Source organism: Saccopteryx leptura, chromosome 5, assembly GCF_036850995.1.
Source record: "Saccopteryx leptura isolate mSacLep1 chromosome 5, mSacLep1_pri_phased_curated, whole genome shotgun sequence".
Classification (NCBI taxonomy): Eukaryota; Metazoa; Chordata; class Mammalia; order Chiroptera; family Emballonuridae; genus Saccopteryx; species Saccopteryx leptura.
Window position 1 is genome coordinate 213,870,565 of NC_089507.1, and position 26,797 is coordinate 213,897,361.

The following is a 26,797-nucleotide window of genomic DNA, read 5'->3' on the forward strand; positions in this document are numbered from 1 at the left end:
GCAGGTGGTCGCTTCTTTTATGTGCCTTGACCAGGAATCGAACCTGGCACAGCCATACGCGTGCCAATGCTTTACCACTCAGCCAACCAGTCAGGGCATAAGAATATATTTTTTTTACTTTTGAAAATGCAAAACAATGGTAAGGGTCACCTGTAATGACACCACCAGGAAATAAGTATCATTACCATTTTGATGCATTTCCTTCCAGTATTTTTTCTAGATTTAAAAAAAAATTAATAAAAAATAGAAGAAACTGCTTCTTTCTCTTTTTTTTTTTTTTTTTTTTTTTTTACCCGCTAAGAGTCTTTAATACATTTCTCTATATATTTTTGGGACAGCTTCCTGATGGCCCACAATTTATTTCATAAATCCCCTGTTGCTAGACATTTAAGCTGGTCCCACTTTAGGGTTATTATATAGACATAATGCTCCAATGAGCAACCTAACAGTTCGTTTTTCCCACACCACTGGGTAATTATTCCCTCACACAGAATCTACACGGGCCCTGGGTCAATGGGTATGAGCCTTTCTAAGAACAAATCTGTCTCCAGAAACAGGCCATGCCTCCTTGCATATTTACTGAGCTCCCTCTGCTATAAGCCAAGGTTTTCCAAGTCAGCCTGACCCACCGCATCAAGCAGCCCAACATCCTTATCTAACAGTTGGGGAGACTGAGGCCCAGAGATCAGAAGACTTATCCAAAGGCATTAGCAAACTCCATGTTGTCCAGAGATCTCCTCCCTGCTCCGCTTCGTTATCTCTTGGCTATTTTACAAAGGAATGCAAAGTCTTCAACAAGGAGGCAGGATGTAGCGTCTCTACTGCTCACGGCAGACATTGTAATCAATTGTCGCACCCTGAGTCCACTCTCCCCACCACGCCATCAGCTCATCAGCCTGTTCGTCTCAGGCAAGGATGAGAATACAGTATGTTCCATGTCCCAACGCCAGAAACCCTCAAGCCCCTAAATGGTCCCTGGAAAGCCCCTTCCCTTTTGCAGGCATTAGGGCATCCTGAGTCCGGACCCCTGAGGACTTCTCCGAAAGCTGGTACCAGACCACAGGAAGTGAAGTGTTTCTGCCATTCTGCTGGCATCTTGGGTGGCATCTTTAAATTATGGACTTGAGGCCACTCAGACGAGTCCCTCAAGGTGGCTTCCTTCTTGAGTTTCGAGTCAGTGACTGTCTGCAAGGCCTCCTGATTCCCACCTGTCCAGCCCTGCCGTGTCCTCAGAAACCGTTTCTGGTTTTCTACAGGACCACAGACCCCTCAGAAGAGGGTGCCCCTCGTCCCCACTGGAGGTGACCGGGTGGGCTGGGACAGAGGCGCAGAGTGCGGGCTCCAGAGTCAGCCAGAACTGGGTCCAAATCCACATGTTCTGGCTGTGGGACCTTGGGCCAGTCACTTCCCTTCTCCAGGAACCTTCCTTATCTAGAAAATGGGGTGACACCTCCCTTTTCTCCAACCTGGGCCTCAGTCGGGGTGGATGAGGATGGTCTTTTCTACTCTGCCACTTTGCTGTGTCCCAGTGTCCTCGTCAGGGGAACATCAGGCTCTCCTCCCCACCTGGCTGCGGCTTCTACGGGCCAGCTTGATAGACGAACAGGGGAGGGAAGGCGCTCTCTGTCTCTCTGTCTGTCTGTCTGTCTCTCTCTCTCTCTCTCTCTCTCTCTCTCTCACACACACACACACACACACACACACACACACCTTTTTCCTCTATCTCTGGCAGGAGGGAGAGGAAAGATGGATGGGCAAGAGAGGTTTCCCCTGACTGATAGACGGCTCCCTACTCTCTGGGGAGATGAGAAACGGGTGGAGCTGAGTCGCATGGGCACCTTCATTGGGGGTGTTTTCTAACCTCCCTACCAGGCCTCTCAGGCTGTGACCTCAGATAAGGACAGAGCTTCTCAAACGGGCCACTCTGCGTGCCACCCCCAGCCCGCGGCTCTCTGGCACCCTCTCCTCACCTGCCCAGGGGGTGATGATATTGAGAAGGTCTTAAACCGGCCTCAGACCAGATCTCTCCTGCAGGGTCTATACCCGGCCCTTGGAGAAACACACACATAGCTCTGACCCCATCCAGAGGGAGCGAAGGTCTATCATGTCCCATTCACAGAAGCCACTCTCCCCACCACACCATCAGCTCATCAGCCTGTTCGTCTCAGGCAAGGATGAGAATACAGTATGTTCCATGTCCCAATTCCAGGGACCTTCAAGCCCCTAAATGGTCCCTGGAAAGCCCCTTCCCTCTTGCAGGCATTAGGAGCAAACACCCCTGCTCTCCTCGCTGGGAGAGGGGGAGGAGGAACCACAGCTGCCTCCTTTGCCCTCTTGATCCTTCTATCACCTCGATCTGGGTCAGTACCTCCACATGAGGGACCCAAGAGCTATGCAGCCAGTTCTTGGCCACCTGCTCCTACTGTGGTGTGGCCCCGTTCTTGGTATATAGCATCCATGGAGTTGTGGTACCTCAGATGAGACTGGGTTTTCAGATTTGAGTAAGGCTAGTGAGGACAATCGTCAGCGGGCAGTGAGAAAGAAGCCTACTTCAGAGTGGCCAGGAAAGGCCTTTCCAAGGAAGGGACATTGAAGCAGAAACTTGGTGAATGGAGCCAGCCAGGGGAAGGGCTGGGAGAGGAGCACTCCTGGGGAAGAGGCTCAGCATGTGCAAAGACCCTGAGGTAGGAATGAGAGGAGAGATGGGCAAAGCAATGAGAGATGAGGGCTGAGGGGTGGACAGCAGCCAACTACATGGGGCCTCGCAGAGCTTGGACTTTCATGCAAGAGCTGCAGAGGCCTTTGGGGAGTTTTAATAAGCAGGGCAGTGACAAGATCTGAGTAATTTTTTTTAATTCAGGCTGTTGGGTGGAAATTCAATTTTGGTGGGTGGGACTAAAGGTGGAAAGAGAGACTAGAGGAGACTGGGCTGAGTAAGTGAATGAGTAATAGATGGGTTAATGGATAGATGGATTAATGAGTGGATTGATGGATGGATGAATGGATGAATAGAGGGAGGGAGGGAGGGAGGGAGGGTTGGAGAGGAAGGGAGGGATAGATGATGGATGGATGATGAATGGAGAATAAATGGATGGATGAATGGGTGGAAAGATGAATGATGGATGAATGGGTAAATGGATGAGTGGATGAATGGATGGATGGAGGAATGGATGGATGGATGGATGGATGATGGAGGGATGATGGATGGAAGGAAGAATGGATGGATGATGGATGGATGAATAGATGGATGGATGGATGCATAAATGAATGGATGCATGGATGAATGCTTTGATGCATAGATGGATGGATGGATGGATGGATGGATGAATGGATGAGGGATGCATGGATAGATGGGTGGATGGATGGATGGATCGATGCATAGATGCATGCATGGCTGATGGATGGACGGATGAATAAATGGATGGATGGATGGGTGGATGGATGGATAGATGGTGGATGGATAGATGGATAGATGGATAGATGGGTGGATGGATGATGAATGGATGGATGAATGATGAATAGATGGATGGATGAATGGATAAAATGGACATCTCTCAAGGAAGAGGGGCATCCAAGCTCTAGGAGAGAAAGTAGTAAGTACTTCGGGACTCCCAGGAGGGTAAAGGACAGCAGATTGAGATGGAGAAGAGGTCAGGCTACTTTATGCAGGTCCTGCCTTCTGAATTGGGCCTTAACAGTCAGTGATATTATTTCAACAGTAATAATAGCATTTACCATTCACTGAATTCTCCGACATTCCAAGCAACCCACGCTGTGTTATGTGACCCTCGACCAGTCCTGTGTTACAGCTGAGGCAACAGAGGCTCAGAGAGAAGCCATCTTCCCACAGCTGCACAGCTGACCGACCCAGGAGCAGAAATTGAACCGTGTGTGTCAGACTCCTGAGGCCTCCCAGGCTCCGCTGTCCACACAGGGAAAGCCAGGGTTGTCCGGGGGGGGGGGGGTGGACAAGGCATTCCAGGGAGAGGACCCAGCACAAGTGAAGGCCTGGGAGCCGGAAAGGGTGAGGCCGGGACAAAGGCCTTCCGCCATTGGAGGGGAGCAGAGCGGTACGGAGGGCTGGCCGCCGCGCCCTGTGGCTCCGAAGCGTGCTAGGCCTACAGAGGTGCAGTCACGCTTGCCGCCCCCAGCGAGCGTGTGGGGCCTGGAGGCAGGAAGCAGGAGCTGACGCGGTCCCAGGCCCTGGCACGGGGCTCAGGTCTCCTACAGAGAGGCATTGTCCACGGGCAGCGGGCATGGCCAGCTGGGAAGCCCAGGAGGGGGCTTTGTCTCTCTGGAGATGTGCCCAAGGGGCATGCGGGGTCCCTCCCAGGAGGCCTCACCTTTAGGATTTTGAGGCCTCTGGTGTATTTGCAAACACAGCCCCAACGTGCGTGGTGCAGTTGCCTGCCAGGGGCCCCAGAACCCCACCCCTCCCCCCATGACAGCCCAAGACCTCCTTTCTCCTAGAATGTGTCCCCAGAGCTGACACAGGAGCTGAAGGACCATGATGCTGTCAACATCTTAGAGCAGCTCCCTCTGCTCAGCACCGTGCGGGACGAGCCAGCCAGGGGCATCCCCGTCCTGGGCAGCCTGGTGAACTCTGTCCTGAACCATATTGTCTGGTAGGTGGAGCAGGGCCAAGCTGGCAGGCCCCTGCCCACACTTCTGCATGCTCGACTGATCAGTCAGCAGCATCAGTCAGTGTTAACTCTGTGCCTGACTACAAACAAGAGAGCAAAGGAAGTCCGCTCCTCAAAGGAGTTAACGACAGTAACAGAGCCTAGTAGGGTGACTCCAGGGGACGGTCACCTGGGTGAGAGGGTGAAGAATAAGGTGATGCTTCTTCGTCTCGGTGACAGGTGAGCCGTTGACTCCGTGCTCACCAGGAGACAGGAAGAAAATGGTACTCCAGGCAGAGGGGCCAGCCGAGGCAAAGCACAGGGGGAAGAGGGTTTGTCAGAATGGCTGTTGCTCACACCCCACAGTGAGGACTGGGGGGGGAGGGTTCAGTGGGGCCAGGTCACAGAAGGTCTTACAAATCGGCCCAAGGAACTGGGATTCATCTCCTAAGCAAAGGGGGGTGGGGCACGGGAGTGTTGTGAGCAGGAGCAGGGGTCGGGGGGAAGACACATGGCAATGTCATGCTGGGAAGGGTCAAGGCACAAGGCTTGGATCCAGCTACTGGCTGGGCACCAGGGGAAACAGGAAAAATGGAGGGGAACAAGTTTGTGGCGAACGCTCATCATCTCTCCTGCATCCCATCCAGGCTGAAAGTCACCTCAGCCAACATCCTCCAGCCGCAGGTGCTACCCTCTGCTGACGACCAGGAGCTGACAGTCAAGATCCCACTGGACATGGTGGCCGGATTCAACACGTGAGTGTCTCCTTGGTCTGGCACAGGAGGCCTGACAGGTTCATCCACTCGCACCTCCTTTTCCTCTATGCAGGTTTCTGGAAAAGAGTTCTTAGCAGAGGGAAGAGCAAGTGCAAAGGCCCTGAGGCAAGAGTACACTTGCTTTGTTCAGAGAACGGAAAGAGAGGAAGGAGAGAGGAGAATTGTGGGAAGTAAAGCCAGCAGGCAACCAAGGCCAAATCCTATAGGGCTTTGTGGAGCAAGGTGAGGACTTGGCGGTTACCACGTGAGATGGGAGCTGTGAAGGGTTTTACACAGAGTTTAGCATTTTTAAAGAATCCCACTGGCTGCTGTATATGGAGGCAAGAGTGGAGGCCATCCAGAAACCACTGAAATAACTCGGAGGGAGACAGTGCTGGCTTGGACCCGAGTCTGGGGCAGGAAGGTGGTGAGAAGGGGTCAGATTCTGGGTACGTTTTGGCAGCAGACAGAGACAGCAGGAGCTCCCGATGATGGATATGGAGGAAGAGAGGGGTCGAGGCTGAGGGGTCGAGGCTGACGCCACAGCTTTCGCCTCGGCCACTGGCGGGATGGAGCGGCCACCACCAGGACAGAGAAGGGTGAGAGGGCAGGCTTGGGAAGGCCCCAGTTCAATTTAGCACACATTAAATTTGAGATGCCTGTCAGACACCTGAGTAAGGAGTTGGGTAGAAATTCAGAAGCTGTTGGCATATACGGAGGATCTAAACCAGGAAAGGAATCAAAACACGGAGCCTGAGACATGCTGGGGTAAAGGAAAAAAAAAAAATAGGGAAATGAGGAGAACCTAGCCAAGGAGCCTGAGAAGGGAGGTTAGAGAGCCAGAAGCCGAGAGGGACAGCGGGTTTGCTCCGGTCGCCGGGAGCTGGAACGGCGCTCACGGCGCTGGGCACACCCACTCCCAGGCCGCTGGTCAAGACCATCGTGGAGATGCACATGGAGACGCAGGCCCAAGCCACCATCCGGATGAAGACCAGCAGAACAGGCCAGAGCCTCACCCTCAGCAGCTGCTCCAACAGCCACGGGAGCCTGCGCATCAGCCTGCTGCAGAAGTGAGTGCGGCCACCTCCCGCCGGCTCCCGCGATCTTGCCCCAGTGTACAGGTGGAGAACGACTGAGGCCCAGAGAAAGAGGGGGGCCAACCTTCCAGGGAATCTGTGGTGCCAGAGAGAGTTCAAGGCATCAAGGGTGGAGGCCATCATGGTGGGATTCCAGGCCTCACGCCAGGCGGTGGAGCAAACATGTAAAGGCGGAGAGGAGCCGCCTTCCTGGGGCCCCTCAAACCACCCCAGGACGCTCTGGGGTCGGGTAGATGGATCTCCGCGTTGACGATCTGGGAGGCGCTGCGTACTCACGCCGCCTCCTCCGCCCACCTCCGGGCTTTGCTCAGCCGGGGCTGTAGGCACTCAGCAGGGGCCCAAACCAAGGTGCTTCCCCCCACATCCCCTCAGCAGGAGAGTGGGGAAGAATACCACCTGCCAGCATCCCAGTGTCCAGCACCGACTTCTGGGACAACCCCCAGCCCCCCGATCCCTGAGAACTCTCTGCCCCCGGCTGCACCTGCCTTAGCGTCTACTCCCAGCCCTGTCCCCACAGGTCCTGTATCCCTGGGCGAGCTCCTTTCTTCCCCGGACTCAGTCTCCCCTTCTGTAAAAACGAGGGAGGGGTTATCATCTCTGACCTTGCCTATTCTCTCTCCCTTCCTCCTCTCCGGAAGGCTCTCTTTCATGGTCAACCCCTTAGCCAACAAAGTCATGAGCCTCCTGGTGCCAGCCCTGCCCAAACTGGTGAAAAGCCAAGTGAGTGGAATCAGGGCGGCACTGGCCCCAGGAGGTCTTTAGGTGATTGCTCCCCCTGTGGGTCTGTGCTGGAACTGCAAGCTGGTGCTAAGGGACCTGTACCGCCTTGAGTGGAAAACTCTGGGTCTGGATCGTTTATTTCTTCAGCAACGGATAATTGAGGTCAAGATCATGGAACTCCCACAAGTCAGCCGGGAGACCTTGAACAGTGATGTGCTGATACATTGTTAACAACTGACTCTGGGAGCAGTTGAGGGGAGCGAGCCCAGATTTGTAGCGTTTTCGCTGGTGTAAACATTCCCTCCGAGGCCAATTTCAAGCTGCTCATGGGATGTCAGCACACATAGCCGGGCAGGAATGTGCAGCAGCACAACGCCGTGTGGTACCCCCACCACGCAAACACAACAGGCGTCAGCAACCTCGAGAGCAAGGGAACGTAGCAAGCTACCACGAGACCATTAGGAAGTAGTGAGCTTTGAATTCGCATGAACATTGCTTTTAATCAGTTGTAAGTTTATATACTTTAATTCTTAATAATGTCCGCGTTTGGCAGTGGCTTGGAAATTCCTGAGAATTTAACGATTTGCCTTCACAAAGCAGTACAAGCTGGCTCTAGTTACACTAGTTTCTCACGCCGGTCTGTGGTCTTCAGGGGTCTGTTCAACTACCAGGGCCTGTTGGGCTTATTTTTCTGAGTCCGCAAACATTTCTGAGTCGGTCTCATTTTCTATGTCCCTTATACGCCACAGATGAGTTAAAACTCTCTACATTGACTCATCACTTTGACCATTGAGTTCCGCTATAAATTCAAAGATACAGTCACAACAGTGGACTTCCTGGGATACAAAGAAACCTTGTCGTAGAACTAATATTTTATTCACAATAGAACTTTTTTTGAAATGAAAAGATGCTGTGATAACTAAACGACCTTAGGGGGAAATGCCCATAATCCTCTTACCTTCACTTGGAAGCTATTTTCCCTTCTGCACACTGCCTCCAATGTCCGCCCACACGCACCCCCGGGTGTACGCGGCTGCACTTGGTGTCGACACTATTTCATATTGTTTAAGTGACATATCCTTTTATGCCATTGTACAATATTCATAATTGGCTGAATGAATAGGTGAATGAAGGAATGACTTCTCCTTCTCCCTCTCATGGAAAGCACGGGCTCCTGGGGACAAGATGAGGAGTCTGATGAGGAGGGCACCTGGCAGGCCAGGCGCACCCTGGGCACAGGAAAGGGACAAACCATTAGCAAAGGGTCCCAGGTTCACCGAGGGCTGTGGAGGGCTCTGAGCAGCAAGGCCGGCCCGGGGGAGTGGATGTACCACTGAGTCCTCAACCACGTGGACAGAAACCTGGCCGGCCACGCACACAGCGGTGGGGCTGAGTCCACGTGGGCCGGGCATGGGTCACTGCGGGCCCCCTTGCTGACGGAGCTCCTGCATTTGTGCTGTTACAGCTGTGTCCCGTGATCGAGCAGGCCTTTGAGGACATGCACACAGACCTCCTGCGTCTGGTGAGGGGTGAGTGCACTGCTCTTTCCCGCCATTTTCCTTTACTGCTGAGCCGACCTCCAGCCCCTGGGTCTGCCCAGGGGGCGCCTCCCTGAGCAGGCAACATCAGTTGATCTCTGCCTGGGATCAGCAGACAGTGACTTCACCAGTGCCTGCTATTGGACAAGTTTCCACATGAGCCAGCAGATGCCCCAGATAAGCGCAAGTTCAAATCCCAGCTCTGCCGTTGATGTGTTGCATGACTATGGGAAGCCAACTCCATCTCCTTATCCTCACCTTCCTCATCTGTAAAATGGGGGTTATACCTCCTCACCTCCCAGGATTGGTAATGAGGATGAAAAGTTCCAGACACATAACAGGTGCTCTGGCTGCAGAGGGTGAAAAGTTCCAGGCACATAACAGGTGCTCTGTTTGCAAACGTGTGCTGAAGTGATGGATAAAGGAATGATACTGCAACCCCTGTCGGCTTAGAGCAGCAGGAGAGCGCTGCTCCCTCCCTGAGAGCAGCTGAAATGGAAGGTCATAGGCTTCTGGCCCCACCTCAAGTTTCTGCTGCACTCAGACACCTCAGAATGGGGACTGGCAGGCAGGAAAAAATGCTACCGTCTGCCGTTTTGAGTTCTAAAGCGGTTCATTCAAGGGGGGCAGCAGAGAAGACAGGGAAGAAGAGAATGGAATCGGTGGCACTGAGCCCCCCCCCCCCCCTTCCCTAGAGCAATACTGGGCTGGGTGTTTTATATACACTGTCTGGCTGGCTCCTCCCACAACACCATGAAGTAGCGATCACCACCGCACTTCACAGAGCAAGTTAGTGACACGGGGAAGGCTTTCAACCCAATTCTTCACGTTCCTAGTGTGTTGTAACTCAGATTCAAGCCAACGTTACCAGGTACCTGTCCTGTACGACCTGTGAGGCCGGTCTTCATGTATCACATCCTCACTTTAAAGCGAGGAAACTGAGGCTGAGGCTTCTGTGGCAAGAAAGGAAGTCTCTCTGGCCCTCTGCTCTGCAGGGTCAGGGAAGGACTTGGGAGTGGGGAGAGATGGGGGAGGCCACAGGGAATGTAACTGGTCCTGGTGCCTGTTCGCCACCCGGCCTTGCGCCTCCTCCTCCCCGCGGCTCTCCCCGTTCTCTGCCCAACAGCATGGGTAGCTGAGACACTTGTGCCCCCTCGTGGCCAAGTAGGGAATCCCAAGGCGAACACATGTAATCCAGTGGACAGATCCAGTCTGCGCAGGGACAGGTCAGTCTGGTGGGGAGGTGGAGAGTTTTAAGCAAGAGGTGAGTTTTGTCCAAAGCAGGATGCTGGCATAGGACCACTGGGTTCACAGTATGGGCAAGTCACTTCACTTTTCTGAGCCTCCCGTTTTCCCTTCTGCAAAATGGGGATAATAATAGGACCGACCTTCTCAGGTTATTGTGAGGATTAAGTGAGCTAGCACATGTAAAGGTTTAGGGCCATTTAGCCTCAATATTGAATATGTCCATCATTATCATTTTCATCATTGTCACTAACATCATTATGACTCCTGTTCCTCTCTACTTAACCTGCCCCATGCAGCTCCAGCCAAAAGCAGCCCCCAGACCACCCCACCAATACCGCCCTTCCCCTCACACAGTTTGCTTCTTGTCCCTGAGTAGAGCCCGTATCCCTCGGCTACGACCACCTGGAGTTTGACCTTCTGTCTTCTGCCATCAAGGGGAATGCCATCCAGCTCAGCCTGGGGGTGAGTGTCACGGGAACTTGAGAGGAAAGTAGGAACAACATTGCCCTTCTCTGACCACCCACGGTCAGACCCCACGGGTCTGTTTCAGGGGAGAAAACATTGGTTACAGTTAGGACACCCGGCGGATTTAGAAAAATCTCCACAGGCAGAACAAGACCCGTGTAAACCATTCTGATGGAGGAAAAAAACAGCAGATAGAGTCTAAGGGCCAAACACAGAACATCGACCCTGGCCTTCTGTCCTCCTGTCCTCAGCTCCCCCGGGGCCGGGCCAGAGTGTTTGCACTGGGGCTCTTGACCTTCCTCTTGGGCAAGTCCTGCCAATCCCCAAATATCTGGTGACCTTGAAACAAGAGCCCAGGGTCAAAACACATCATTGAGAATCACACAGGCCTAAGTCTCCCTCAGGGCCCACCAGTATTAATATGCCCTGGGTTTTGAATAAAACAAAGCAAAGGGGCTGGGCCCCTTCCTGTGGCCACATGTCCTCACTACCTCCTGGGTGAACTTTCTGCAAGACCTGGTCCTCCTGCCTCCCAGTGATGCCCCACCCTCTTCACAGAAAGAAACCAGGCTCCTCCCCCCCCCACCCCTGCAGCCCACCTCCACCCGCTCCCATCAGGAACTCCTGGCAGCCACCCCTGCTCCCTTCACTTTGTCCTGCGCTGTCCCAGTTCCTGGGTTCCTCCCTGGGCCATTGCAGGAGCGTGTTCAAGAAGTTGTCGACTCATTGTGTTTTCTCCTGGAAAAGCTCACTGTGCTATGGACCTCTGTTATGGGACTGGGGTCCGGGGTAAGAAGTGATATAAGCAGAAATTCAGCCCCAGATGTTACTCCAGGCCCCGCCTTTCTGCGCCCTGTAACTGCACGCCCTTCCGTTGCAGAGTTCTGTCACGGTTCCAGGCACTGGGCTGCGTGCTACATTTGTTTCCCATTGAACCCTCTCCACAGCCCGGGGAGAAAACTGAGGCTAAAAGTGGAAAAGCATCTTGTCCCAAAATGAACCTGGTTACTAGCACGAAAACCAAAGAGCTTCGGGCAACCGCCTGAATTCACTTCTTCCTAGCAGAGGTGGCCCTGGACAGCTGACTGTCCTTCATGTCCCACAGGGTTATTAGAAATGGCATAAAGCGCTCATGTCCCATAAAAAGCCTTTATTATTATCAGCTGTAAAGGTAGGAGGGAAGGTTACTCTCCAAGGGAAGCAGAATTTGTCTTACACAAAAATACCTTTTCGCATCCGAGTCGGGGCACCCAGCTCCCCGTGAACCCTTTTGCCCTCTGTCCCTCAACAAAACCAAGGAAGAGCCCCTCCCACTCGGCCTCTGCCCTGACCTCGCTCTGAGGAACAGAACCAGCGTCCCGCTCCCAGGTTCTGGAGAACAGACCTCGGGCAGGACAAAGCCTTTGGAAAAAACTAACTTTGCCCTTCAAACCGAGATCTCTTGAGACACAAAAACCATCGATAAAGGTTCTCAATCGTAGTCAGGTCAGGAGAAAAGGGCACCACCTGCATTTCTGAGAAACACGTTGGGGAGGCACAGACGTTACCAATGTGGGGAACACTTGTCTTCAAATGTCCACGGCGTGTCCTTCCACGGCCTTCGCCCTGCCTGTGGCAATGGGACAGGCAGCGCCTGTGGCTTCATAAAGGGGCAGCTTCAGCAGGAGCGGAGGGAAGGTGCCTGGACCTTTGACAAGTCAGTAGGGACAGAACAGACCACTGCTCACCAGGAAGGAGGCAGAGGGGGGACTCCCAAAGGACAGCGTGAGGGTGTTTGGGGGTGATTGAACTATTCTACATCCCGACTATGATGGCGGGGACAAAACCACACGTGCACTAAAATTTATAGAACTACACACCAGAGGACAAAAAGCCAATTTTGCTGTGGGTTTGTTTGTTTTGTAAGATTGGGATTTGCTTTGTTTTATTCAAAACCCAGGGCATAGGTAGGATACGTCAAGAGTATCACAGATACAATGAAATAAAGCAACGTTTTCTGCCCTGAGACTAGAACATTCCCCACGTCGGGTTGGTGGGATGTGAGAGTCCAAGAGAAGCTGAGGAGAACACGGTTCTGGTGGGTTCTGGAAAGTGTCCTGTGCTCTGGCTACTCCCCAGGCAAAACTTGTCATAGGACAACAGATGGCACAGTTGATAACACAGGATTCGAGAACAGAGGGCATCTGTGCCTGTGTCCCCTTCCAGAGCCCAGGAGAGAGGCCCACACCCCGGGGAAGGAAGTTTACCTGGGGGGTCTAGGTGGGTCCGAGCAGATGGGCTGCAGTAGCCCCCACGGTCCTGCTTGAGACCCAAGGAGTTGAGTCACACCTTCCTCGTCTGTAAAATGAGACTAATAATAGTGTTGATATCCTAGGGATGCTAGGAGGGTTGCACAAGCGTTTGTGGAAACTACCTGTCGATAATAGCGACCACCACTATTATTTCATATGGGGAAACTGAGGCCCAGAAAGGACATAGGAGCTGTCCAGTATCAAACAGCGATACTGGGCAGAGCCTTCTGAGATCTCAAGGTTTCCTGAACTGAGGATGGGGCACCCCCTCCCTGACTTCCACTCTCAGCAGACAGAGTGGCTTCCTGGTCATCCTGTCCTCAGATCTCTGTCACTCATGACACAGACGAGGAGACCATCTCAAAGCAGGACACAGAGCAAGTGAGAGACAAGAACCATCTCCCCAGGTTCTCCGTGTCCTCCACGTTCTCTGCACCTCTGCATCTGGTGACATATACAGTATGTACAGTATGAAATATAATATTGACACATCCGGCTTGAGTAAGTCCTTAACTCCTGATCCCTGGGGTCTCCTGTAGGAAATGTTTGCTTTGGAATTTGTGGGATGGAAACGGTAAGATGAACAGCTTCTCGTCAGTTTCCCGGCTGTCAATGATTCAGCGCCACGTCACCCGGCTGTGGGGTCACTCGCTATATATGAAGTCAGCCCCACTGCAGAACCCAGCAGGAATCAACTGACGGAGACCCAGAGCTCCTCCACTGTCCCCTGCAGAAATCCAGGTGAGCACAATGCAACGACCCTCTCAAACCTGCCTTTTTATCAGACACCAAGCCAGACTGAAGCTTTTCGTGAGTGTTTCCCATGACAAATTGGTGCTGGCTCTAGCACAGAACACGAGAAACAGCGACTTCAGTGCTGACAAGATGCCCGGAGGGAGAAGGGTACACTGGCATAGGGCGTCTGCCAGCTTTCTCCTCTGCTACCCCTGGGTTGTGGCTTTCATGCTCATGCTGACAAAATAGCTGCTGAGCTACAGCCATCGTGTCTGGCATCCGATTAAGAAATAGCAAAAGAAGACAACAAAAGCCGGGTCAGCCCACTTTAAATAACTTTAAGAAGACCCAGCCTAAGAAGGTTGGGGAGAGAAGCCTTTTGTTAGGTCTGTTTCTGCTCTCAAAAATGAAAGAGTTCTTTAAAGGGAGAGGGAAGGGTGGGCAGGTGCCCTCAGCTCTCCATGCTTCTATTTTCTGCTTTTTAAAATAAATATAGAGCCTGACCTGTAGTGGCGCAGTAGATAAAGCGTCGACCTGGAACGCTGAGGTCGCTGGTTCAAAACCTTGGGCTTGCCTGGTCAAGGCACATATGGGAGTTGATGCTTTCTGCTCCTCCCTTCTCTCTCTCTCTCTCTCTTTCTCTCTCTCTCTCTCTCTCTCCTCTCTAAAATGAATAAATAAAGTTAAAAAATTTAGATAAACTTATTAAAAAAAATAAATGTAGATACTTGTGTCATAGATCAGGGTTGTTGCAACGATTTATTGTAGACCCCTCTCTCTGGGCTTCTAAAAATGCCCCTTGGCCACCCTGTCCTTCCTCGGCTCTGTTAGTCTGTGTGTTTTCCTAAAGGCACTGTCAGAACCAGGGAGGGATGAAGAGAACCATTGACTAGTAAGTCCAAAATGAGCTTCCATTTAGTGGCCCTGGGTTAAACAATATTTCAAATGCTTGTTGAATCCTCACAGTAACTTTATTTATTGAAGTATAACGTAAAGTACACACAACTTAAAGGCAGAAAAGTTGGGTGCTTGCCACTAAATATGGGTGGTCTCAGGGAAAGCATAATTATGCTCTGAGCCTCACTTTCCCATCTGTAAATGGAAGTGGAATTGGGATGGTTAGGAATATGTACAGAGGAGTCCCTGGTTTTCCTCCACCCCGAAACCCTTCAGCTCCATAAAGAATCTCAGACTGACCCTGACACTGACTCGACTTACCTGGGGCCCCCAGGGCACATCCCAAGTGCTGAAGGAATCAGGTCCTCTTCTCATCCTTGGTGGGCTGCCTGCCCTGTTGTCTGCTCAGTGCTGGGTTATTTGAATTCCCTGTGGGTCTGTTAGACAGCGTAATTAAAAATATTTCTTAGACTTCAGTCCATTTGCCCTTTGATCTTAACATACCTTGGTATTCTTTTATTGGATGCTGGACATCATCATGAGAAATTGTAGAGGCTCTGAATGATGTTTTCTAGTTCCAAAGAATAGGCTTACATGAGTTTTCTGGCCACCCCAGATTCACGCTCTGGGGACACCCTCTCAGAGGATGACCCCCCACAACCTACACTCTCTGCTCTGCCCTCCCACAGGTGCCTGACCCAAGATGCTGAGGATCTCCGGCCTCTTCCTGCTCCTCTGCGGGCTGCTTGCTCCATCCACTGCTCAGCAGTCCTTGCCTGAGGTCCCCGAAGGTGAGACTGTCATCTCTTGAGTCGTGCCTGGCCTCGTCAGACCCATAGGTCTCTCCTAGAAATCTAAGCCATGAGCCAATGCCAGTTAGGTTTATATTAGTGTCGTGCCCAGAACACATTAATCGTTAGCTATTCTGATTGTCACTACATAACTGTATTAAAATTCTTCCCACAATCCCCCTCTTTCTTGTCTCTGTGCCCTGCTCCATCTGCTAAGACCTGCCATCCAAGACCCCAGCCCTACCTGGACGGGCCATGCCCGCTTCCCCCCCACTCACTCCCCTCCTGCCACGTGGCCGCGGAAGCACATGAAACACACTGAAGAACCTTTGCAGGCGCTGTTCCCTCTGCTTAAAACAGCCTTCCCCTAACGATCCACAGGGCGCCCTCCCTTCCTCAGGTCTCGGCTAAGACGTCAATTTTGCAGAAAGACCTTCCTCGACCTGAACTAGTGCCCTCCGCCCGCCCTCTGGGAGCTCAGCCTGCCCGTGCTCTTCCCTCCTCCGCAGAGCGCGCCCCTCGGAATGCACCGCTATAGCCGCAGTGCTTAGAACATTGACACTTCTTTCCAGGCCCCTTGGCAAACAGCCTCTGCCCAGAGACTCTCCAGGTGACACCCCATCACCCCACACCCCATCTTCACCCCTAGGGCTCCTGCCTCCTCACCAACCACCAGCCTGCCGGCTCCGTGAGGGCGGAGGGTCCTCCGGTTTCCACCCACGCAGCCCCGCCCCCTTAGCACGGCTCCTGCACATAGGAGACCCCATAAATATCTGCTCAGCTAAACGACTGTGTCTAGAACCTGGGGCGCCGCCACGCAGGCCAGGGAGACCTGATGAATGAGAAGTAAACGCGCCACTTGGGGGTCGTGTTCAGAGATCAAGGTCGTGTCCGGAAATTTGGGGCATCTGACCGTCAAATTGGGTTTTGAGGCCCATGTTTCTTTCTCAACTTTAACCCAAGGACCCCCAGGCGCGGACGTTCCCTCCAGCCCGGAGACCCCTAACGTAGGAGGATCATTGAAGGAGTTCCTCGGCAACAAAATAAAATCCATGAAGTTTGGTTCGAGTTTCACCAACGGAAACAGACGATATGCGTGAGCGCTCTCTGATCACTCTGCCCCAGGCCCAGGCGGTCCTGGTTCTGTGGGGGTGTTAGAGCTCCCCCACATTGCCTGACACTGCAGAGGCCTTCCCTAACAGTCCCTCCAGCTCAGATGGCCAGACAGCCACTGGTCGGGAGAAATTCCCATTGGGGGCGGAGGCAGCGGCTGAGCAGCAGGGAAGACAGGGAGGGGCTCAGGCTCTTTGTTGGGGAAAGGATGGCTGCCCGTCAGCTGGGTCAGCCCCTCGGGTCTCTTCCCCTCCCTGCGCCTCTGTGAAAGGGAGGAATCCCAGAGGACTGCTGTGAGGAATAAATGAAATAACACGTGTAAAGTGCTGACACAGCTCCCTTCGTTCAGTACGCCCCCAATCAGCTGTAACATGAACAGCAACCTCAACAGAGCTAATGTGGTGATTATAATCGGAGCTCTCTGAACACCAGAACACGGACATCCAAGACTCAAGTGCTGACTCCCACCTTCACCCTGACCGCCATCTCGTCCTTCCCCAACCCGGATCGGCTTAGCTAATGACATCCATTTGCTGCCACCCTACACCTTGATGTGGACCGTGGCTCCCCTCTTCCTCTCACACCCACATTCATGCGTCCGGGAAACCCTGTCTGTCCACCTTCAAAACACACCCAGGCCTCAGACAGCTTTCTCCACCGTCTCTGGTCAGAACCACACCACCCCTTCACTGAATGACCCAGAGCCCCCTGCTCCCCTTTAAACCCATTCTTCCTCCACTCTGTTCCACTGGGATTTGTACCTCTTTGAATTTCCAACTATTCTATTGGCTCTCAGAACCAAGCCCAAGGTCCTTACAATTGGACCACAAGCCTCCACTATATCTGGCTCAACTAACTACCTCTCTCATCTGTTCTCCTACTATTCTCCCCAACCCACTGCCCACCAGCCTCACTGAGCCTGTTCTGTTGTTCAAACATGCCAGCCAAGTTTTAGCCCCAGGGCCTTTGCACTTACTCTGTCTTCTCCTTGGACCCATCTTTCCCTAGCCAGCCTCATGACTTGTACCTTCACTTGCTCCATGACTCTTTCCAAAGTCACTGCCTATGAGAAGCCTTCCCTGACTACCCTGTCTAAAATTCTACTCTTCCTATGTCACTCTTTATCACCCAGTTTTTCACAAACCGACCAGCCTACATCCCATAGACATCAATTTACTGGGTTTTTCATTTTATACATATACACTATTCCCAAGCATGTGCTGTCTGTGGCTTTAAGTCTTTTACTTATTATTTATTCACTCATTATTCCAGTGTGCTTGATACTGGCCAAAGGGCTAGACATGGTCATTCTAAGGTGCATTAAAACAAGCACTTCCTTTTGCTGTGTTCCCAGTGCTTATCGCATAGTAGCTGTGCGACAAATATTGTGGCTACTGAGGGAGTAACGGTCCTTGTATACACTCAGCTTCTGCCTTGCAGGACACCTGCCTTGCACAATGTCTGGTCACCAGCACATGGGGCCACAACCTTCCCTTGTATTGTTATCTCTTCACTCAGGCTCCAGGTGAGAAATGTACGCATCGTAGACCTCACCCTCGAGAACTCCCAGGACAGCAAGGACGCCAAGTTAAGGATAGGACCAGAATTTACCCTATCGGTGAGGTAAGTAACAGCTATAGGTGTCATGCATGGCTCTACCCACTTTGGCACAGGTGCACAGGGTACAGGAGTCAACCATAACTCACAGGCACCCGGGGCCATCTCGGCAAGACTCGCTGTGTGGCTGGAGCAGCGCCTACCCTCCCCGGGCCGGGCCAGCGTGACTTTGCGTGCAGAGTCAGGAGTCCACAGGACACTTGACTGCTTCCAATCTGGGGCCCCTCTAGCAAGAAGAGGAGGTGTTCTACAGGTTTTCTTTCCCTGCTTCATTCAGAAAGCCCCGTCTTTCATTTGTTTGAAAATGAGAATTTTGACATCAGCTCTGATTGAGTATGACTTAAGCACAGAATCTGCTCTAGACCCCAACGCTCCGTGGCCCCAATGCTTAGAGATGCTGAGAGATTGCCCACAGGCGTGTTTTGTCTGGTCTGCAGAATGTGCATTCAGAGAGGACAGACAGACTTCCTTCAGTTTATCACTGACTTGCCTCTTCCCTCCAAACCAAACTCTGGTCTATTCATTCATTTCCACGTCAAGCCTGGACCTCATGGCAATGGGGTTGGGGACCTCTGCAACAGTACTTTCCATTGTCACAGTCTGTCACTTTTGATAAGCCGCGATACTGAGCATCATTTGTCCCCTGAGGCAGACGTAGTAGGTATTAGTCATATACTCTGAAGGCTGATGTCCCTGGTTTAACCGCTTGCTGGATGCATGACTTGGAAAAATCCGTTCCTATTCTCCAATCTTGAATCACCTCTTTTGAAAAATAAGGAAATTATCTCAAAAGAGTCCTTTGGAGGGTCCTATGCACACACGGGGAACCTTTATTTTAGATGAAAATGGGGGTGCTGTGACCTCCGAGGTTCTGAGCTCTAACTCTTCCCTCCCACAGGATCCCGATGTTTGGGCCCTTCACATTTCTCGTGCGGGCAGAAGTAGAAGTCGATCTGGACTTGGGGACCTCAGAAGACGGCACACCACGACTTAGCTTGAGAAATTGTAGGCTCGTACCCTGGACCCTAGAGATCGTACCTGAAAATATGTGAGTTCTCTGCCTTCCTCTCTCTCTGGGTCCAGCTGGTTATGATGAAGCCCACAGTGAGGCTTTGCCCAATGATGTCACCCACAAAGCAATACTTTTCAAAATTACCCTTTTGTGTATACAGGGATGTGCATCTTAGAAATAGAACTCTATGTTCACTTAAAAATAATTTGCTTGTTGTAAAGATAATAAGCTCACTGATGTGGAAAGAGGTTCACTGAATGGTCATGAGAACAAAGAAAGCAGGCTCACTTGATTGTGGGTTGATACTAGGTTATTTCTGATTTTTTATTTATATATTTTTTTGTTCTTATAAACAATCCTAAATCTTTGATATAGAAGGGTTTTTCGAAAATAGAAATTATTTCCTTATTGTAAGTTTCTAAAATTATTTCAAAAGTATTACCAGTTCTGCAACATTAACCAGTTAAGGTACATAACAATTTTGAGCGTTCGAAATCACTTACTGGATACCTCGCCAATGCAACTGAACTCAGTGACGTGATTCTAGCAGGCACTGGTCAGTTGCATCACATGCCCAACCAGTACAAATTGTTCCAATTTTCACACATTTTGTGTAGAAAATTTCACAGATGCCATTGTTTTCATTTTTTAAAACTTTCAGTAGAGCAAGAATGTCATCTCATCAGTCTTTTTTTTTTAGTCTGTGAGGTAATCTTCATAGAGTAACTATCTTCAAAAATTTGCCCTTTTATTAACAAGAGTGTTAGTGCTTTCTCTAAAATTTATAAATCTTTTTACAATCTTCTTTTGTAAGATTTTTTTTTAAATTTAGGCTGATCTCTACAATTAACTGAATCCAACATCATTGCCAATCTATTTTATACCCTATCTAATTCATGAATTCTTCAGTTTGCTCTACTCCCTGTTGCTCACTGTTTCAGGAAAGAGCAGGTGTGGAATCCTTCCTGAGCCCTTCCTGGTCTGGTAATGTCCTTCTGTCTCGTACAGACACACTGAGAACCAAGCCAGAGAAGGCATCCTTGACCCACAGTCACCTTCCCCATGGAAAACTCTGTTGACTATGGCTCTCATGTCTTCTGACAAACTATAGAAATGATTCCTGAAAGTATAGTCTTCACATGTCTTCTGATATGTTGAAGAACATGATTCCTTCCTTTGTGGGAAGTCTGAGACCTTAGGCTGGAAGAGGTAGATCAACTGAGTTATGTGCAAGCTTTTTATACAATAAAGACACAAACCCTTTGCCTGGAACTTAGATTAACTCTGATCTATCAAGGACTGGGGAAGACTTCAGGACCCCAAAGACCACTTTACATGGCTACTTCCTGCTTCTTTCTTATGTCCCCCAACTGAAGAAGGACATGATACTCTCTTTCCATGAAGGCATGGGGGCTGGGAAGATAAGTTCTAGCAGAGCATTAGCTCATCAGAGAAATGATAATGTGTGCAGGAAAGACGGAAGTCAGAGCTGACTAGTGCAGCCTGGATAAAACCAGTGGGCTGGTCCTGGAAGGGTGGCAAAGCTGAAGAAATCATTGCAGACGACAAGCAAAAGAGCACAGAGAGGGGAGGGGGGGCCAGTGATGAGGGCACGGGTGATTTGAATTATAAGGTCAATTTTAGGAGCTATTAAGAGGTAGATAGCCCTGGCCAGTTGGCTCAGCAGTAGAGCGTCGGCCTGGCGTGTGGGGGGCCCGGGTTTGATTCCCGGCCAGGGCACATAGGAGAAGCGCCCATTTGCTTCTCCATCCCCACCCCTCCTTCCTCTCTGTCTCTCTCTTCCCCTCCTGCAGTGAGGCTCCATTGGAGCAAAGATGGCCTGGGTGCTGGGGATGGCTCCTTGACCTCTGCCCCAGGCGCTAGAGTGGCTCTGGTCACGGCAGAGCGACGCCCCGGAGGGGCAGAGTATCGCCCCCTGGTGGGCAGAGCGTCGCCCCTGGTGGGCGTGCCGGGTGGATCCCGGTCGGGCGCGTGTGGGAGTCTGTCTGACTGTCTCTCCTCGTTTCCAGCTTCAGAAAAAAAAAAGAGGGAAGAGGTAGATAAGAGCAAAGGGCTGAGGCTGGGTTAGAGCTCTGTGCAAACAAGGGTTAAAGGCTAAAATCTAAGCTGTTTGGGGTCAACTGAGACAAGGGGCAATGTCAAGGAAGAAGAGCGCGGGTGAAATTAATCTATTCTACAACCTCATCCATTCTGCATCTAGAGACCCCTCGGCACCAAGACCTGTTGCTAAAGAGGTGGAGCGCCACATGGGATACATCTTCAACAAGATCTTGGCCGAAAGAGTAAGTATGCCAACCCAGACCATGCACTTCAGTCTCTGAGTCTGGAGTCGGATCTTGTTGTGTTGGATTTTCTTAAACTGAAAGGAGATCTTCCAAGAAGGAATCAGCCTCTGTGAGACTGGATGTCAGCTAAGGAGGCCATCCAAGACTCGGTTTCCCTGGCTATAAATAAGTATAAGCAATTATAAAATGAAGAGCTAACATTTACTAAAGCACACAGGCATGGTGCTAAGCATCTTATGTTAATTTGCTTGTCTCCTTCTCCAAACAGTCTCATACTCTAGGTAGTAATACTGTCCCCATTTCCCAGTGTTTCCCCAGATTTAAGAAGAAGTTCTGGGGGTAGGGTAAGAGGCTTCCTCAAGTGAGGAAAATGCCCAATGGCCCAGCTGACATGGGACCCCAGGGCAGTCTTCTCGCCAACCCCCTCTTTCCTGCTTGTTCCCTAGGATGGACTGGATTAGAAGAAGGACTTGCCTGGATGACCCTGTGCAGGCTTATTGAGCGGAGTCCTCCCCCTGACTCATGTATTTCCTTGTCTTGCAGATGTGTTCCTTTTTTAACACGTGGCTCCAGCACATGAGACCCCGCCTGACTAATGAAATATTGAGTAAGTGAGGCCAGAGGGAAGGGGTAGGAGAAAGTTCACACTCCTCCCACCCCTTTACCCTTCCATCCATCATCATCCCTTCCCTCATCCTGACACTGCTCCTGCTTCCAAAACTTCTTCCTGCCCTGCAGAGGAAGTAGGGTCTGTAACAGCCGCAATCCTAACAAACTCAGCTCCCATTTCTGGGGTGTGGGGTGCTGTGCACCTGCTCAGGCTTAAACCCTCAGCAGCCCTACCACGAGCTAAGTATGTGCGGGTTTCCATTCTCTTCTGGTCCTCAAAGCCTACGAAGCTGAAATATAAACAGAGGCTTCCCTGGGGTGTGTGTGTGTGGAAGAAAAGCTGTCCAAGATGCCCTTGACTCTCCTCTTAAAATGTACGATGCTGCGTTAGGAGGAGAATATTGGTCTGGTGTCAGCCCAGGAAAGCACTGTCTCCTTCAGCCGTCCCTACCGCCCAGTACCCAAAGTTTCTACGTCTGCCAGACCCCCAGCGAGTCGTGCAAGGGGGAATCTCCACAGCTCAGCCCCCAGCAGGAATCTGAGAACCAATAACATTGCCGGGTTAAAAAGACTCTTATTACATTCATTGAATTTTCACTAGTCCAACCACGGGCTGGATGCTAGAGTTTCTAACGTTCCTTTAGATGACTTTTCCAGCAGGCAATTTGCTGGCCGTGGCTGGCATACCTCCATTGACAGGGAGCTCCCTGCTTATAGGGTGGGAAGCTTGAGGCAGGTCATCTGGATGCGTGTTGAAGCTCTCAAAGCTCAGTGCACAGCGTCAGTCCGAGCACATGGGACTGGGTGGCAGGGCCAACACCCTTGCTCTGCGCATAACAGCTGTGACTTTAGAGAGGGCTCCTGGTAAACAGAGAATCTGGCTGCTTTAAGACCAACATCCTCCACTGTCTTGTTTTAGGGCGCAAGCTCTTAGGGGATTAGCTTCAGGAGGTAGAAGTCGTTCCCGGTTTATGGGTGAGGAAGCTGAGGCTCAGAACTGTCAGTGAAATAATCGGAGTCAGCTGGTGACAGAATAGAGCCTTCTACCTCCGGTCTCCAAGCCTCTGACCAGTTTTCTGACCTCACTCTGTCCCCAGATCCAGCAGGGGAAACTCCTTTGCCTCTCTCATCCTCCTTCGCCCCCAAGTCTAAGGTGTCTGTCTTGTGTTCTAGATCTTTTGCCGGGCACGTACAATGTCTCCACCTAGATATCCTCACAGCACAGGAGCCGCGTTGGTACCAATCAGGTGAGAGACCAGAGACATATTTTCATGCCTTCAGTGATCTTGGGCATTAGAGTCATTGTAAACGTTTCATTCCTCCTTTCATTCATAAAATTTCAGGGAAGTGTCTACAATGTGTTAGACTCTAGGGATATAACCATAAGCAACACAACGACTCTTCTCCCCTGGAACTCGTATCCTCATTGTGCATACTCACAATGAACTAGGAGTTAAATGCAGGGTCCACTCCATTCCATAAGGTGATGGAATGATGAAGGTAACAACATAGAAGGACGTGAGACACAGCATGACTGGGGTGGCGGAGGAGAAAGGCAAAGGAGCATGTGTAGTGGAGTCCTGAATAATAAGGTAGAAGAAATTATACCAAGACCCAGGAAAAGAACATTACAGACAGGAGAACGAGCATGTGCAAAAGCCCTGAGGCAGGAGTGAGCTTTCCTTGTGGGTGCAAAGAAATAAGAGCATTGTGGCTGGAGGGTGGAAGGGCTCTGTTATAAAAAGTAGTTTCATAAGGAGGATATCTGGTGAAGAAAGGAAAGGGGGGTCTCTGTAAAAGGAGATGCGATTATTCACTTGGCACGTATTGATTTGAAACTGTATTCTGCACTGAATACAGTCTACTCGAGTCACCCCACCTCAGATCTTTCCAGAAAAAGGGCACACCTGCCACTCTGGTCCCTGCTTCGTTCTCCTTCAGGACACATCCATTAGCATCTGACCTCCTACTATGTTATTAGTTATTTCTTCTCCTTCCCCAACTAGAATGCAGACTTCACAAAGGCAAGGACTTGATTCTATTTTCTGATATATCCCAGGTGCCAGGATTACAAAGATGAACCACACCCAGCCCCTGCCCCCAAGAGCACCCAGTCTAGTAAGGGATAGGCAAATAAATGGGCTATTTTATGTGCAGCAGAATGTCCTGTTTGAGGTTCTATGGACGTAGAGAGGCAAGACTCAGAAGCTCTGCCAGAAGACGTCCTGGAGGGCTTCCAAGTGAAGGAAGGATTTAAAATGGATGTTGAAGAACAATTAAGAGTTCTTTGTGGGGAAATGCATTAAAGGCAGAGGACACAGCATGTGCGAACATACAGAAGTAGGAAAGGACCTGGTGCTCTAGACAACGGGGTGAAGCTCTGTGTGATTGGTCACGGGCACCATGGGGGATGGAGACATGCTTCTCTTAGCAGTAAGGATAAGCTTACTGTGGGCGGTACATGTGACTTCTGAGGACAATGTTGGATATGATGGACTGAGCCACCAGGAAGGTACAGTCCATGACAGGGAACATGAAACACTCAGTGGCTGACACCATAGTTGAACCTATGTCATTGGGTTAATTAGTTTAGTTATGTATTACTCTAAATTAATGCTATGCAATAAAAAATATAATGAGACACATGTAATTTGGGGATTTTTAGTAATGAAATTTTAACTGAAAAAATGCAGATTTATTCATTTTAGTGATATATTTTGCTTACTCAATATAGCCAAAAATTAGCATGTCAATGTATCATCAACATAAAAGTTATTAATTTACATCTTATATTTTTCACCAAGTCTTTGATATCTGGAGTGTATTTTGTACTTACAGCACATTTCCATGTGGACTAGGTGCATTTTAAGTGCTCAATATTCACATGTGGTTGGTGGCGGCCACAGTGGACACAGCAACTCTAGCAAAGCTAACTATGGCTGGTTCCTCGTTCTGTATATTTGCACAGGCTGTGTCCTCTGTCTTAAATGCATTTCCCCACAAAGAACTCTTAATCACTCAACATTTTATATTATGCCCCCAATACATGTAGGCTGCCATCTATCAGGGAAGTCCCACAGACATATTTATCCTGCCTAGAAAGTGTTTTATAACTGTGAATGGATTGCCCATATTAAAATAATATGTAATATTAAAATGTCTTTTGATGAACCAGGGCATTTGTCAACATTTTGCAGCCTTGTGCCACGACGTAGGCCAAGGTAAGAAGCAAGGTTCATCTTGTCGGAGGAGAAGGAAACTAAGGAACAGTGAGGAATTGTTCTCCAGGAAGAGGGAGTGGATGGGTGTCCAGGGAGAAATACGGTTCAGCACCACGAACGGTGGACAGCGGTACCGGTGCGATTCAGAACTGGGCAGAGGAAAGGCGCTGTGCTCTGCCTATATTATAACCTCCTTTAAAAGGGTGTATAATGTTGATGAGTATCTTGATTATTTTACACAGGTCCTGCTTGCCGGCCTCCTCTCTGAAATGCCCTCCACACTCCAAGCCACCAGCTACATAGATTTTCATGTTAATTGCTGCCTCCTGGATCCGTCCCAAAGATCCCCTGCTTTTCTGGGTATGAGGGTGTTTTTCTGTAAACCCATCTGCTGACTTCATCTTCCCACAATAAAATATTTGCATCTCTTCACAGTAGACTGTCCTGCTTCCATAGAGCCCTGTGGCCAGTGGCACAAAAGCCACAAATGGTAAGGATGAACTACACTAAAAGAGGGGGGAGGGTGCCTGGGTTAACTTAGCCTCAGAAGTGCCTGAACACTCTGGCCTGGAGTTTTTCTAAAGCAAAGGAGCAAGGTCACGGGTAACCTGCTCCACCAGGTCATAGCACTGGGCATGCACCACAGCTCTCCTGCTTGTTGGGAATGTACACAGGAGATTAGACCTCAGCAGGTCCTGACGTCATGAGTAATTTGTATGAGTAGGCGACCTGGATGTATTTGACCTTGTAAAGGAAACTCACACATTGCTTCATTTACATACACACAATGCCCTTGGAATTCCACACCACTCATTCTGACACTCTAAGGCAGTGGTTTTTAATCTATTTACACTTGGAGACCAATGAAAATAAGAGAATTATTTAGGGGATGACTAAGTAAGAAATCGCCCTGAGCATAAGTGAAGTCAATTAAGATCATTGGGTCTCTAATTGTCCTGCAGCATCAGGGTGGTTAGCTCTTTCGCGGACTCACACACTATTTCTGGCTGTGTGGATGATTAGATAATAGATTTCAGCCTGACCAGGTGGTGGCGCAGTGGATAGAGTATCGGAATGGGACACAGGTTAAAGCCCTCAAGTCACCGGCTAGAGCTTGTGCTCACCAGCTTGAGCATGGGGTTGCTGGCTTAAGCATGGGATCATAGATATAACCCCATAATCACTGGCTTGAACACAAGGTAACTGGCTTGAACAAGAGATTACTCACATGGCTATTACTTACAAGGCACATATGAGAAAGCAATCAATGAATAACTAAGGCAGGGGTCAGGAAACTTTTTGGCTGAGAGAGCCATGAATGCTACATATTTTAAAATGTAAATTCGTGAGAGCCATACAATGAACCATGTATGTTATGCATTATCCAATAAAAATTTGTTGTTGTCCTGGAGGATAGCTGTGATTGGCTCCAGTCACACGCAACCATGAACATGAGCAATCGAAAATGATATTCTACAATCATCCCGAAGGAGAGTGTGAACCCTGAGAGAAGACCTCAAATTGAAAAAGCCATCACGTGTTATGATCTCTTATGAAACTAGAAGCCAAGTGCAAAGGTCTCACCCACCCCTGGTTGCTGTGAAATCTGCCAAGGACCCCGCACACCCTCCGCTGCCTGGGGGAGTGAAGAGTCCCTTTGTCTCAGAGCTCCAAGCAGCTATAAACTGTGGGGTCCAGTCTCCCAGCCACATGTGTCTGCAGGGGAGTGGATGAGGGACAGAGTGGCAGCAGGTGAGGTC

The 26,797-nt window shown here is 50.4% G+C and overlaps 2 protein-coding genes and 1 pseudogene across 2 annotated transcripts in view; 2 read left to right on the forward strand and 1 right to left on the reverse strand.

The window, feature by feature from the left end:
• Positions 1-10,463, forward strand: part of LOC136406650 (BPI fold-containing family B member 1-like) — a 202,438-nt gene extending 191,975 nt beyond the window's left edge. Inside the window, exons 3-8 of the mRNA XM_066386612.1 lie at positions 4,484-4,625; positions 5,270-5,377; positions 6,301-6,447; positions 7,113-7,194; positions 8,660-8,723; positions 10,357-10,463. Coding sequence (XP_066242709.1) covers positions 4,484-4,625; positions 5,270-5,377; positions 6,301-6,447; positions 7,113-7,194; positions 8,660-8,723; positions 10,357-10,463 — 650 coding nt within the window. The remainder of the gene's footprint in view (positions 1-4,483; positions 4,626-5,269; positions 5,378-6,300; positions 6,448-7,112; positions 7,195-8,659; positions 8,724-10,356) is intronic.
• LOC136405093 (BPI fold-containing family A member 1-like) overlaps positions 1-26,797 on the forward strand; it is a 228,069-nt gene that overhangs the window by 163,693 nt on the left and 37,579 nt on the right. The window lies entirely within an intron of this gene.
• Positions 19,946-20,037, reverse strand: LOC136407233 (small nucleolar RNA U3; annotated as a pseudogene).